This window comes from Salmo salar, chromosome ssa28 (assembly GCF_905237065.1).
Source record: "Salmo salar chromosome ssa28, Ssal_v3.1, whole genome shotgun sequence".
Classification (NCBI taxonomy): domain Eukaryota; kingdom Metazoa; phylum Chordata; class Actinopteri; order Salmoniformes; family Salmonidae; genus Salmo; species Salmo salar.
In genome coordinates, this window is record NC_059469.1 from 27361486 (window position 1) to 27376199 (window position 14714).

Genomic DNA, 14714 nt, shown 5'->3' on the forward strand with positions numbered 1-14714 from the left:
TAGAAAATAACTATTCTTAATTCATATGACATATTATGTATTGATTATTTATTATTCATGAATATTATGTATTTCCAGCAACAGTACTCCACCCAGGATTATCTGGAGTGTGTGGGCAGACTTCAGGATCATGCAGATGTTCTAGAAGAGATCAGGAATGTCCTGTCATCCCAGCAGGGCTCTCTGAGTAACAATATGGAGGAGTTACACAGTCATCTGGATGAATCTCAGGTTTGTTATCACATACACAATGTAATAAAAGTTTAGCAAAAATACTATACATACAGTTGAAGTCGGAAGTATACAAACACTTAGGTTGGAGTCATTAAAACATGTTTTTCAACCACTCCACACATTTCTTGTTAACAAACAATAGTTTTGGCAAGTCGGTTAGGACATCTACTTTGTGCATGACACGAGTAATCTTTCCAACAATTGTTTACAGACAGATTATTTCACTTATAATTCACTGTATCACAATTCCAGTGGGTCAGAAGTTTACATCCACCAAGTTGACTGTGCCTTTAAACAGCTTGGAAAATTCCAGAAAATGATGTCATGGCTTTAGAAGCTTCTGATAGGCTAATTGACATCATTTGAGTCAATTGGAGGTGTACCTGTAGATGTATTTCAAGGCCTACCTTCAAACTCAGTGCCTCTTTGCTTGACATCATGGGAAAATCAAAAGAAATCAGCCAAGACCTCAGAAAACAATTGTAGACCTCCACAAGCTTGGTTCATTCTTGGGAGCAATTTCCAAACGCCTGAAGGTACCACATTCATTTGTACAAACAATAGTACGCAAGTATAAACACCATGGGACCACACAGCCGTCATACCACTCAGGAAGGAGACGCGTTCTGTCTCTTCGAGATGAACGTACTTTGGTGCGAAAAGTGCAAGTCAATCCCAGAACAACAGCAAAGGACCTTGTGAAGATGCTGGAGGAAACAGGTACAAAAGTATCTATATCCACAGTAAAACGAGTCCTATATCGACATAACCTGAAAGGCCGCTCAGCACGAAAGAAGCCACTGCTCCAAAACCGCCATTAAAAAACAGACTACGGTTTGTAACTGCACATGGGGACAAAGATCATACTTTTTGGAGAAATGTCCTCTGGTCTGATGAAACAAAAATAGATATTTTTGGCCATAATGACCATTTATGTTTGGGGGAGGCTTGCAAGCCGAAGAACACCATCCCAACCGTGAAGTATGGGGGTGGCAGCATCATGTTGTGGGGGTGCTTTGCTGCAGGAGGGACTGGTGCACTTCACAAAATAGATGGCATCATGAGGCAGGAATATTATGTGGATATATTGAAGCAACATCTCAACACATCAGTCAGGAAGTTAAGGCTTGGTTGCAAATGTGTCTTCCAATTGGACAATGACCCCAAGCATACTTCCAAAGTTGTGGCAAAATGGCTTAAGGACAACAAAGTCAAGATATTGGAGTGGCCATCACAAAGCCCTGACCTCAATCCTATAGAAAATGTGTGGGCAGAACTGAAAAGCGTGTGCGAGCAAGGAGGCCTACAAACCTGACTCAATTACACCAGCTCTGTCAGGAGGAATGGGCCAAAATTCACCCAACTTATTGTGGGAAGCTTGTGCAAGGCTACCTGAAACGTTTGACCCAAGTTAAACAATTTAAAGGCAATGCTACCAAATACTAATTGAGTGTATGTGAACTTCTCACCCACTGAGAATGTGATGAAAGAAATAAAAGCTGAAATAAATCATTCTCTCTACTATTATTCTGACATTTCACATTCTTAAAATAAGGTGGTGAACTTCTGATTTCAGCTCTATGCTTGAATACACTATCATAACTCTCCCTCAGTGAAAGAATATGCAACTTTCGAGTACTTTCTAGCCACTTCAATTTCTCTCTTTATTTCTGTTTCTAAGTTTCTCCTCCTTGCATTGAGCATCTGTCTCAATATTCACCCACTTCTTACATGTCACTTCTATTTTCTGACTAAATTCACTCTGTTTGTAGTCGTTGGAAGCACATCTCTCTACACTGGCTGGCTTTCTGACCAGAGATCTGGACATAACCAAGCAGCTGTTAAAGTCTGCCAGTGAGCTCGTTCCCACGCATATCCACCAAGATCTGGCTTCAGCCTTTCGAGAGTTGCAGACAGTTTTTGCAGACATTTGCCAGATGTCTGCAGAAAATAATTATGCTCTAAGGCTGGCTATTGATACAGGAAAGGTCAGTGTTTGTTTCTCATTGTTTTGATATACACATGTAGGATCTTAGTTTTAGCCAGTTTGCTACAGCAGGAAAATAATCCTGCAGCAACAGGAAATGTGAATTATTTTGTGGATTATAATTAATGGATATTTTGTAAACCTCAAATATACTACAAGTTTTACATTTCCTGCATTGCAGGAAAGTTCTCCTGCAACAGGGCGATCAAATTAAGATCCTACATCTGTAGGAAATTGTGTTACTGAACTGCAGTAAATACGAAGTAAATACAGTGAGTCTTCATTGTGTTTTTCAGGCCCAGTTGAAGTCAACATACCAGGATCTCCTCAGTACCCTTGATAGACTATCAGGCTGTATTTATGACAACTCTGAGATGGCCTGCAACCTCGACATCCTGAACACATTTGACGTGGACACAGTGAAAGACATGATCCAAAAGAATAAGGTATATTTTTATACCTTATTCTCCATGTTCCTTATTCACCTAGAGTTGTCAAACACAGTATTTGAAGGTTATATGGACGAAAATAAAGAAAAGTTTTGTTTTTCCCTTGAATGGCACAATATATTGTAATACACATTGCATGTATGCATTACATTTAAACATCCAATGAGTTGTGTTGATTGATTCCTTCCACGTCCATGACCTCCTCTGTCTGTGTTTCTAGGGCATGGAGACTAATCTGTCAGTGACCCACAGACATCTGGAGGACACTGCGTTTGACATCCAGTACTTTATCTCAGAGCATGCCCAGTTCCTGAGTCCGGCCCAGAGCAGGCACCTCCTCAAGTCTCTCAGCGCCACCCAGAGGGCGTTTAAGGAACAGACGGAGAGGGTGGCCAAACAGAGACGCACCCTGGAATCCCACCTGGAGATCAGAGAGGACGAGAGTCAGCAGAAGGTTTGGACACAAATGACTATTTTACAATTAGGGCCATTGCACCTTGGAAAGAGTCGCTTTCAGTTTGTTGAGAAAACTATGAAAATGTATTGGTTGAAGTGAGGTGAGCATGAGAGTGAAGTGTGGTTGTTTATGTATTTTATGGATATATAAACAAATTATTGTATTTCTATATATTTTTGAATATCTATAACATAATATTGTATGCCACTAGAATTCATTAAGTAAGATTTAGAATGATGTGCTTTGAATGTGTTTTAATTAGAAATGACTCTATTGCATCTGTCTTTTAACAACACAAATATCACCGCTTGCCAAACGCTAACATTTCTCCTGGTCGTGTTCACGTTTCACAGGCTTCAAGACACCTTTGAACTCTAAACTCCAGAAGATAAACTCAAAATGCATCTTCAGTGTGGGGACGTTTTCCCCCACCAACCTCAGTCAGCACTAACACACTTGTGAATGTCCTATTGCTGTCTACTGGACCCGTCCACTTTCTTTACCAAGTCAGAAAGCTGGCTTGTTGTGTGGCTAGCATGTTTACAGCATACTCAGACCATTGTCCTAGGGGGTTGACTGTCTATAAATGTCCGGTATGATTAGTACGTAACATGTAGTGTAAACTGAGACCTGGTGGGTGGAGTGTAACATAGTAACGTTGATCTCTGATATGTGCAGTACATGGAGGACAAAGAGAAGGTGTTCTCAGACAAGCTGCAGGAGCTGTGTGACAACCTGACCAATACAGAGAACCGTCTGATAGGCCATCAGCAGCAGACCAAGGGTGCAGCAAGTGTGGAAGACCTGCAGCACGTGCAGCAAGAGCATCAGGTTCAGTAAAACATGCTGGTTAACTCAAATCAATTACATCTGAGCTTCAGAGCTAGCGAAGTGGAACTGACCTTCCACGGAGGTGCATTATTTTCCAGAGAACCATTTTTTACCATGGCTATAATTTAACAGATTTATATATATATATATATACACTGCTCAAAAAAATAAAGGGAACACTTAAACAACACAATGTAACTCCAAGTCAATCACACTTCTGTGAAATCAAACTGTCCACTTAGGAAGCAACACTGATTGACAATAAATTTCACATGCTGTTGTGCAAATGGAATAGACAACATGTGGAAATTATAGGCAATTAGCAAGACACCCCCAATAAAGGAGTGGTTCTGCAGGTGGGGACCACAGACCACTTCTCAGTTCCTATGCTTCCTGGCTGATGTTTTGGTCACTTTTGAATGCTGGCGGTGCTTTCACTCTAGTGGTAGCATGAGACGGAGTCTACAACCCACACAAGTGGCTCAGGTAGTGCAGCTCATCCAGGATGGCTCATCAAATGCGGGCTGTGGCAAGAAGGTTTGCTGTGTCTGTCAGCGTAGTGTCCAGAGCATGGAGGCGCTACCAGGAGACAAGCCAGTACATCAGGAGATGTGGAGGAGGCCGTAGGAGGGCAACAACCCAGCAGCAGGACCGCTACCTCCGCCTTTGTGCAAGGAGGAGCAGGAGAAGCACTGCCAGAGCCCTGCAAAATGACCTCCAGCAGGCCACAAATGTGCATGTGTCTGCTCAAACGGTCAGGAACAGACTCCATGAGGGTGGTATGAGGGCCCGACGTCCACAGGTGGGGGTTGTGCTTACAGCCCAACACCGTGCAGGACGTTTGGCATTTGCCAGAGAACGCCAAGATTGGCAAATTCGCCACTGGCGCCCTGTGCTCTTCACAGATGAAAGCAGGTTCACACTGAGCACGTGACAGACGTGACAGAGTCTGGAGATGCCGTGGAGAACGTTCTGCTGCCTGCAACATCCTCCAGCATGACCGGTTTGGCGGTGGGTCAGTCATGGTGTGGGGTGGCATTTCTTTGGGGGGCCGCACAGCCCTCCATGTGCTCGCCAGAGGTAGCCTGACTGCCATTAGGTACCGAGATGAGATCCTCAGACCCCTTGTGAGACCATATGCTGGTGCGGTTGGTCCTGGGTTCCTCCTAATGCAAGACAACGCTAGACCTCATGTGGCTGGAGTGTGTCAGCAGTTCCTGCAAGAGGAAGGCATTGATGCTATGGACTGGCCCGCTTGTTCCCCAGACCTGAATCCAATTGAGCACATCTGGGACATCATGTCTCGCTCCATCCACCAACGCCACGTTGCACCACAGACTGTCCAGGAGTTGGCGGATGCTTTAGTCCAGGTCTGTGAGGAGATCCCTCAGGAGACCATCCGCCACCTCATCAGGAGCATGCCCAGGCGTTGTAGGGAGGTCATACAGGCATGTCGAGGCCACACACACTGCTGAGCCTCATTTTGACTTGTTTTAAGGACATTACATCAAAGTTAGATCAGCCTGTAGTGTGGTTTTCCACTTTAATTTTGAGTGGGACTCCAATTCCAGACCTCCATGGGTTGATAAATTGGATTTCCATTGATTATTTTTGTGTGATTTTGTTGTCAGCACATTCAACTATGTAAAGAAAAAAGTATTTAATAAGATTATTTCTTTCATTCAGATTTAGGATGTGTTGTTTAAGTGTTCCCTTTATTTTTTGGAGCAGTATATATATATATATATATATATATATATATATATATATATAACACACACACACACACACACACACCTACACACATTAAAAACAATATAAATCCAGCCTCTTATACAGTACCAGTCAAAAGTTTGGACACACCTACTCATTACAGTTTTTCTTTATTTATACTATTTTCTACATTGTAGAATAATAGTGAAGACATCAAAACTATGAAATAACATATGGAATCATGTAGTAACCAAAAAAGTGTTAAACAAATCAAAATATATTTTATATTTGAGATTCTTCAAAATAGCCACCCTTTGCATTGATGACAACTTTGCACTCTCTTGGTATTCTCTCAACCAGCTTCATGAGATAGTCACCTGTAATGTATTTTAATTAACAGGTGTGCCTTGTTAAAAGTTAATTTGTGGAATTTCTTTCCTTCTTAATTCGTTTGAGCCAATCAGTTGTGTTGTGACAAGGTAGGGTTGGTATACAGAAGGTAGCCCTATTTGGTAAAAGACCAAGTCCATATTATGGCAAGAACAGCTCAAATAATCAAAGAGAAACGACAGTCCAACATTACTTTAAGACATGAAGGTCAGTCAATCAGTCAAATTTCAAGAACTTTTAAAGTTTCTTCAAGTTCAGTCACAAAAACCAGCAAGCGCTATTATGAAACTGTCTCTCCGCTTGCTGGTTCTCCTCTGCTGTAGAGGATTAGTTCATTAGAGTTACCAGCCTCAGAAATTGCAGCTCAAATAAATGCTTCACAGAGTTCAAGTAACAGACACATCTCAATGTCAACTGTTCAGAGGCGACTGCGTGAATCAGGCCTTCATGGTCGAATTGCTGCAAAGAAACCACTACTAAAGGACACCAATAAAAAGAAGAGACTTGCTTGGGCCAAGAAAGACCGCTGGATATCTGTGCTTTGTTCTGATGAGTCCAAATGTGAGATTTTTGGTTCCAACCACCGTGTCTTTGTGAGACGCGGTGTAGGTGAACGGATGATCTCCACATGTGTGGTTCCCACCGTGAAGCATGGAGGAGGAGATGTGATGGTGTGGGGGTGCTATACTGGTGACACTGTCTGTGATTTATTTAGAATTCAAGGCACACTAAACCAGCATGGCTACCACAGCATTCTGCAGCGATACACCATCCCATCTGGTTTGCGCTTAGTGGGACTATCATTTGTTTTTTAACAGGACAATGACTCAAAACACACATCCAGGCTGTGTAAGGGCTAATATACCAAGAAGGAGACTGATGGAGATCTGCATCAGATGACCTGGCCTCCAGAATCACCCGACCTCAACCCAACTGAGATGGTTTGGGAAGCGTTGGACCGCAGAGTGAAGGAAAAGCTAGCAAAAAGTGCTCAGCATATGTATGAACTCCTTCAAGACTTTTGGAAAAACATTTCAGGTGAAGCTGGTTGAGAGAATGCCAAGAGTGTGCAAAGCATTAACAAGACGGCCTACAGGGAGGAGGTAAAGGCCCTCAGAGTGTGGTGTCAGGAAAATAACCTCTCACTCAACATCAACAAAACAAAGGAGATGATTGTGGACTTCAGAAAACAGCAGAGGGAGCAGCCCCCCCCCCCCCCATCCACATCAACGGGACAGTAGAGGAGAAGGTGGAAAGTTTAAGTTCCTCGGTGTATACATCACGGACAAACTGAAATGGTCCACCCACGCAGACAGCGTGGTGAAGAATGCGCAACATCGCCTCTTCATCCTCAGGAGGCTGAAGAAATTTGGCTTGTCACCCAAAACACTCACAAACTTTTACAGATGCACAATCGAGAGCATCCTGTCGGGCTGTATCACTGCCTGGTACGGCAACTGCACCGCCCTCAACCGCAAGGCTCTCCAGAGGGTAGAGCGATCTGCACAATGCATCACCAGGGGCAAACTACCTGCCCTCCAGGACACCTACAGCACCCGATGTCACAGGAAGGTCAAAAAGATCATCAAGGACAACAACCACCCGAGCCACTGCCTGTTCACCCCGCTATCATCCAGAAGGCAAGGTCAGTACAGGTGCATCAAAGCTGGGACCGAGAGACTGAAAAACAGCTTCTATCTCAAGGCCATCAGACTGTTAAACAGCCATCACTAACATAGAGAGGCTGCTGCCAACATACAGACTGAAATCTCTGGCCACTTTAATAAATGGTTAATAAAGGTATCACTAGTCACTTTAAATAACGCCACTTTAATAATGTTTACATATTATATTACTCATCTCATATGTATATACTGTATTCTATACCATCTACTGCATCTTGCATATGCCGCACAGCCATCGCTCATCCATATATTTATATGTACATATTCTTCCTCATGCCTTTACATTTGTGTGTATAAGGTAGTTGTTGTGAATTTGTTAGATTACATGTTAGATATTACTGCATTGTCGGAACTAGAAGCACAAGCATTTCGCTACACTCGCATTAACATCTGCTAACCATGTGTATGTGACCAATATAATTTCATCTGATTTGAGCTGTCATCAAGGCAAAGGTGGGCTACTTTGAAGAATCTATCATCTAAAATACCTTTTGATTTGTTTAACACTTTTTTGGTCACTACATGATTCCATGTGTTATTTCATAGTTTGTTGAATGTAGAAAATAGTAAAAATAAAGAGAAATCATTGAATTAGTAGGTGTGTCCAAATGTTTGACTGGTACTGTACATTTTACGGACACAGTATATTTTACAATAGTTATCTTTTGTTTGTTTTTAGTCCCACCATTCAGCTCCACTCAACCCCTCACATCTATCGCTGAACACCATCCAGTTTTGATATCTATTTGCCATATATTTTTCTACTTTGCTGTGATGTTTCACAAAATACTTGCTAGTTTAGCTAACCAAACTATCAGCCCTAGCTTGCCATTGTGAAAATCAAATTCAACAATGCTCATAATTTCAAAAGCAGCTCAAACATAGAACATGTACGAATGAACTATAGCCATTGAATTCTACAGTGCAAATATAGCGTGTGTTATAGGGAAATAATGCACGTTCTAGAATGCCCTTCAAGCCAATCAGAAACAAGTATTCAACAATACCATGGTATAAACAGATATACACATTGTTTTACATATGTATTGCTCTTATACTGAATCTTGTTTGATGGGTTCACTAATTTATAGATGAATATTTATTCTGTGTTGGTTAAATGTTAAATGTCCAGGCCTTGCAGAAAGACATCTTGACCAATGGCAGTGCCTTGAATGAGGTCATCAGTAGCACCAAGAAGTTTCTGGATGAGAATCGGTCTAAGCTGACCCCAGATCAGATCATTGCCATCGAGAGCAAGCTGGAGGACGCCAAGAGCAAGGTCAAACTTATCAACCAACGGGCCGAGGAGTCAAGGAAAGACCTGGAGAAGTCTGTGACCACTGCTATCAAACAGGAGACTGAGAAGGTTGGAAAGCATATTGTATTTTGCCAGCATCAACATTATCGATATGTCTGGATCTGAATCGTGACAATTCAACTTTCTATTGTAGGTAGTTTACAGTAAAAGATGGATCCGCTTAAAGACACATGTTACTCTGCTTGATGATTGCCTACTTAAAATATCTATGTCAAAATGTATAGATCTCATCTATTTAAACATATAACTTAAACATATTTTAACTCACTATATTCTATCTGTTTAGGAGGTTGCTGTTGAGCAGCTTGAGGAGAGCAAGAACAAGATTGAGAGTCTGCTGGACTGGATCAACAACATGGGGAATGAGAAAGGGATGGGGGGCGAACAGACAGACCATATGGGCATACAGAACGGGAACATGCCGTTGGAGTCGGAGACATCGGCCAAGAACATTCTGGGTGAGGATGATGACCCCAATGGAAACAATGGAAACGCTTTCCAGACTACAGAGAACGACACTGAAGGACAGGCCACAGTGAAGACTCCAGAACAGGACCTGGAAAAGCAGTATGACAGAGTCAAGGTAAATAAACCTATTCTCTCTGGTGGTGCTTGATTCATAGTGGCTTGTTGTCAGATAAATTCATTGGATACACATGACTCAGGTCCCTTTTTCTAATAGCTGCATTGACCTTCTCTTTCATCTTTTCAAGTCACATTGTCACACAAAGTACTTTTGTACTGAAATGCGATTTTTCCACTTTATTTTATATTTGATATCCATCTTTTGTCTTGTGTGTTAAATTTCAATGTTGATGTTTATCATGTGATCATTTTCTGTATTATGTTCTGTAACTTTGACAATAAAGCTTTTTGAATTTGAATGGACTCTCTCTCCCCCTTCCAGGCTCGTCACCAGGAGATCTTGTCCCAGCAACAGGAGCTGATCATGGCCACCCAGTCAGCCCAGGCTCTGCTGGACCACCAGGCCCATGCCTTGTCGCCCACGGATAAGGACAAGCTCCAGAGGGACATCCAGGAGCTGAAAGGACGGTACGACTCTTCCCTTACCCAGGCAGAACAGCAGATGAAGCAGGTGGTCCAGGTTCAGGAGGAGCTGAAGAAGTTCCAGGGAGACTGTGAGGAGTTTGAGGGCTGGCTGCAGCAAGCCGAGGGGGAGGTGGAGGAGCTGGGAGCCCCTGCTGGAGCTCTCAACGACCTCACAGAGAAGCTCCAGAGACAGAAGAGCTTCTCTGAGGACGTCATCTCCCACAAGGGAGACCTGCGGTTCATCACCATCTCAGGACAGAAGGTGTTGGACGTGGCGAAGGCCTGCGGACGCTTGGACCCTGGTGGGAAAGATGCCCAGCTGGAGGTGGATACCACTGCAACCTGTGCTGCTGTGAAGGAGAAGCTGGACTCAGCTGCTGGTCGCTTCAAAGCCCTACACTCTCAGGTAAACTCTATACCAGTACTAGTAAGACTGTTTTAGCCCTCTGAGCTAAAGCCTAGTTAATGATCACATGCACGTTGTTCACTGAACCACCTTGGTAGCACCAGGAGGCCTACCTATTTAAATCAGTAGGGTGAGATCAAACACTGAGTGAGACACGTCTCAGGCCGATTGAATGGATTTCTTTTTAAGGAATGTAATAACCTACTCACACCACACGGGGGAAGCATTTCTGTTTGAACAAAATGAAAACAAAGGAGCTATTGTTCTTTTTCACAACGCTGGTTCACTCTCATATACAGAGGTAAAGGTTGATTTTGTGTAACCCTGCATCTTAAAAATAATTAAGGTTATACGCTCTTTCATTATACACTATATTGTTGTCCAGATCTTTTAGGTGCTGATAAGAGAGTAGGCGGTCAATGCTCCATGCATTCAAAGTTAGTAACTACCATAGCAATCAACATCTCAACTCATTTATTTCAGTGCAATGATCTTGGCAACAATCTCAGAGACGTGGTGGACAAGTACAAGAAGTATGAGGACTCGGCTGCTGGTCTCCTGAAGTGGCTCAACAACTCAGAGGAGGACGCCAGAAGGCAGCAGTCTGAGGCCATCGCTGCCGACCCTCAAACCCTACAGAAACAGCTGGAGGACACCAAGGCATGACGAAACTCTAAAAATACTCACCAAATCAGTATGACCTTTATCAACACAAATCACATTACCGCAGTCTAACAGACTCAGAGGTAGAGGGCGACTTGAGGAATAGCTGTTTTCACAACAGCTTTTTTTCAGAGTTTACTGACTGACGGCTCTGAGAAGTGAATGGGTTTAGAGGTCATTACACTGCTTCAGACTCCCCTCTCCATATACAGTGTTTCCACTCACTTTAAAACAACACTGCTATTTATAGGTCCACATTCAAACCTCCCAGCAGTCCGAAGACACGAATAGCTTAGCCATGGGTGCATTTGCTTGCGTATGCCTTTGAGGAGGGGTGGGGGGGGGTCACGATTGGAGTTGGACTGGACAGAGGCGTAGAGAATGCCTATTATCCTGAAATAGATGATGTACCTGCAGTACACTCTGATTGAGTCCAGCTGGCTTGCAAATGAAAGTATGTCATGTAGAGAGAGAGGGAATCTTGTTTCATTACATCTCTCTAGGGAGTTGCATTGCAGTGACTCAGAGATACAGAGAGAGTGGAGGCGCCTGAAGCTCAAGAATGTAGAAGTGTCTCTTGTGGTTTTGGTAACAAAATCATGTCAGAACAATGCTATGTTTCCCCCGGAGTGCAAAGCAGTGCAGCAAACTGTATGTACAGTTGCAGTAGTATAGTTCCAGTATTTGAGTGCTTGAATGACACATTTCATTTTTAGATGCTTATACATAATAGTTGTCCTTTGCTTTAAATCTGTATAATTACAGCATTTTTGTAATGATATAGTATAGCTGGAGTTGAATTATATATCTTTATGGAGCAGTGTGGTTTGTCTATAAGACATGTTGACTGTCATGTTGACTGTCATGTTGACTGTCATGTTGACTGTCATGTTGACTGTCATTGATCCTCTGTGTCTGTGTTTGTCATGGTCAGGGTCTGCAGGGTCAGACTACTGGTCGCCAGACTGCGGTGGAGACACTCCGCAAAACAGCTGACTCTCTGGTCACCGCCCAGGGGGACCTGTTGACCAATCAGGACCATATCCATGAAACAGTAGGTAAGTGATCAGACTAAGTATGGATTCTCATCCAATGCTATTTCTAGAAATGTTTATAATGAAATACTTGACAATATAGTGAATATTTACAATGAAATACTTGACAATATAGTGCCACAGCCAATGTGTTGTTACTATCATTGACACCGTGAAATAGCAATTCAGAAATGTTGGAGTGAAATAGTAGTATTGGAATGTTAAGTCGGTTTACCTTATTCCTAATCATATTGCTATTGGCCGACTCTCAAGTACAGTCGTGGCCACAAGTTTTGGAATGACACAAATGTTAATTTCCACAAAGTTTGATGCTTCAGTGTCTATCGATATTTTTGTCAGATTTTACTATGGAATATTGAAGTATAATTACAAGCATTTCATAAGTGTCAAAGGCTTTTATTGACAATTACGTGAAGTTGATGCAAAGAGTCAATATTTGCAGTGTTGACCCTTCTTTTTCAAGACCTCTGCAATCCACCCTGGCATGCTGTCAATTAACTTCTGGGCCACATCCTGACTGATGGCAGCCCATTCTTGCATAATCAATGCTTGGATTTTGTCAGAATTTGTGGGTTTTTGTTTGTCCACCCGGCTTTTGAGGATTGACCACAATTTCTCAATGGGATTAAGGTCTGGGGAGTTTCCTGGCCATGGACCCAAAATATCAATGTTTTGTTCCCCGAGCCACTTAGTTATCACTTTTGCCTTATGGAAAGGTGCTCCATCATGCTGGAAAAGGCATTGTTCGTCACCAAACTGTTCCTGGATGGTTGGGAGAAGTTCCTCTCGGAGGATGTGTTGGTACCATTCTTTATTCATGGCTGTGTTCTTAGGCAAAATTGGGAGTGAGCCCACTCCCTTGGCTGAGAAGCAACCCCACACATGAATGGTCTCAGGATGCTTTACTGTTGGCATGACACAGGACTGATGGTAGTGCTCACCTTGTCTTCTCCGGACAAGCTTTTTTCCGGATGCCCCAAACAATCGGAAAGGGGATTCATCAGAGAAAATGACTTTACCCCAGTCCTCAGCAGTCCAATCCCTGTACCTTTTGCAGAATATCAGTCTGTCCCTGATGTTTTTCCTGGAGAGAAGTGGCTTCTTTGCTGCCCTTCTTGACACCAGGCCATCCTCCAAAAGTATTTGCCTCACTGTGCGTGCAGATGCACTCACACCTGCCTGCTGCCATTCCTGAGCAAAGTCTGTACTGGTGGTGCCCCGATCCCGCAGCTGAATCAACTATCGGAGACGGTCCTGGCGCTTGCTGGACTTTCTTGGGTGCCCTGAAGCCTTCTTCACAACAATTGAACCGCTCTCCTTGAAGTTCTTGATAATCTGATAAATGTTTGATTTTTTGTGCAAAGCAATGATGACGGCACGTGTTTCCTTGCAGGTAACCATGGTTGACAAAGGAAGAACAATTATTCCAAGCCCCACCCTCCTTTTGAAGCTTCCAGTCTGTTATTCGAACTCAATCAGCATGACAGATTGATCTCCAGCCTTGTCCTCGTCAACACTCACACCTGTGTTAACGAGAGAATCACTGACATGATGTCAGCTGGTCCTTTTGTGGCAAGGCTGAAATGCAGTGGAAATGTTTTTTGGGGATTCAGTTAATTTGCATGGCAAAGAGGGACTTTGCATTTAATTGCAATTCATCTGATCACTCTTCATAACATTCTGGAGTATATGCAAATTGCCATCATATAAACTGAGGCAGCAGACTTTGTGAAAATTAATTTTTGTGTCATTCTCAAAACTTTTTGGCCACGACTGTATTCTTTGTATGTGCTGTATATTTATGATACAGTAATCTCTTCCATGTGAATGACCTTAGCTGGAAGGTCTTACGGAGAGAACAGTGAAAACCCTGACTCGAGTTGCTCATAATTCAAGAATTGTTATTCCAAAGTGGTATGAACTTTTACCAGTGCTAAGCATTGACCCAAAAACATTGCCTTTTGACTCTGCTCTTAGATGATATTGTGGAGAGGTATGACAACCTGTCTAAGTCAGTGAGTGATCGTAATGAGAAGCTTCAGATCACCCTGACCCGCTCCCTGAGTGTCCAGGATGGCCTGGATGAGATGATGAGATGGATGGAGGGAGTAGAGGAGAGTGTGAAGGAGAAAGGACAAGTCCTTCTGGATTCAGCAGCCATTGGAGATGTGCTCAGCAAAGAGGCAGTATGTACTGTAAACATTAACTTTGTAGAACTGTTTTCTGCCAGTCAAATAGACAGAGCATCATTATCACCATAGCTTCACCTTAATGTAACTGGTCATTTTTGCTCAACAGTTGATTCTGGATTTGTATCTACCACAGGCGGCAGGTTGCACCTTAATTTAGGAGGAATGGCTCATAGTAACGGTTGGAATGAATGGAATGGTATCGACACATCAAACACATGGTTTCCTTGTGTTGGATACCATTCCAATCACTTCATTCAAGTCATTATGAGCCATCCTCCCCTCAA

The 14714-nt window shown here is 42.9% G+C and overlaps 1 protein-coding gene across 37 annotated transcripts in view; it reads left to right on the forward strand.

The window, feature by feature from the left end:
- Positions 1 to 14714, forward strand: part of dst (dystonin) — a 187008-nt gene that overhangs the window by 119691 nt on the left and 52603 nt on the right. For 35 of the 37 annotated variants that reach the window (XM_045710343.1, XM_045710342.1, XM_045710344.1 and 32 more), the window contains 11 exons: positions 79 to 231; positions 2007 to 2222; positions 2518 to 2667; positions 2891 to 3124; positions 3806 to 3958; positions 8879 to 9112; positions 9351 to 9647; positions 9972 to 10520; positions 11004 to 11180; positions 12118 to 12241; positions 14216 to 14424. In XM_045710343.1, the coding sequence (XP_045566299.1) occupies positions 79 to 231; positions 2007 to 2222; positions 2518 to 2667; positions 2891 to 3124; positions 3806 to 3958; positions 8879 to 9112; positions 9351 to 9647; positions 9972 to 10520; positions 11004 to 11180; positions 12118 to 12241; positions 14216 to 14424 (2496 nt within the window). The remainder of the gene's footprint in view (positions 1 to 78; positions 232 to 2006; positions 2223 to 2517; positions 2668 to 2890; positions 3125 to 3805; positions 3959 to 8878; positions 9113 to 9350; positions 9648 to 9971; positions 10521 to 11003; positions 11181 to 12117; positions 12242 to 14215; positions 14425 to 14714) is intronic. The other 2 variants (XM_045710356.1, XM_045710376.1) reach the window with 2 other exon arrangements.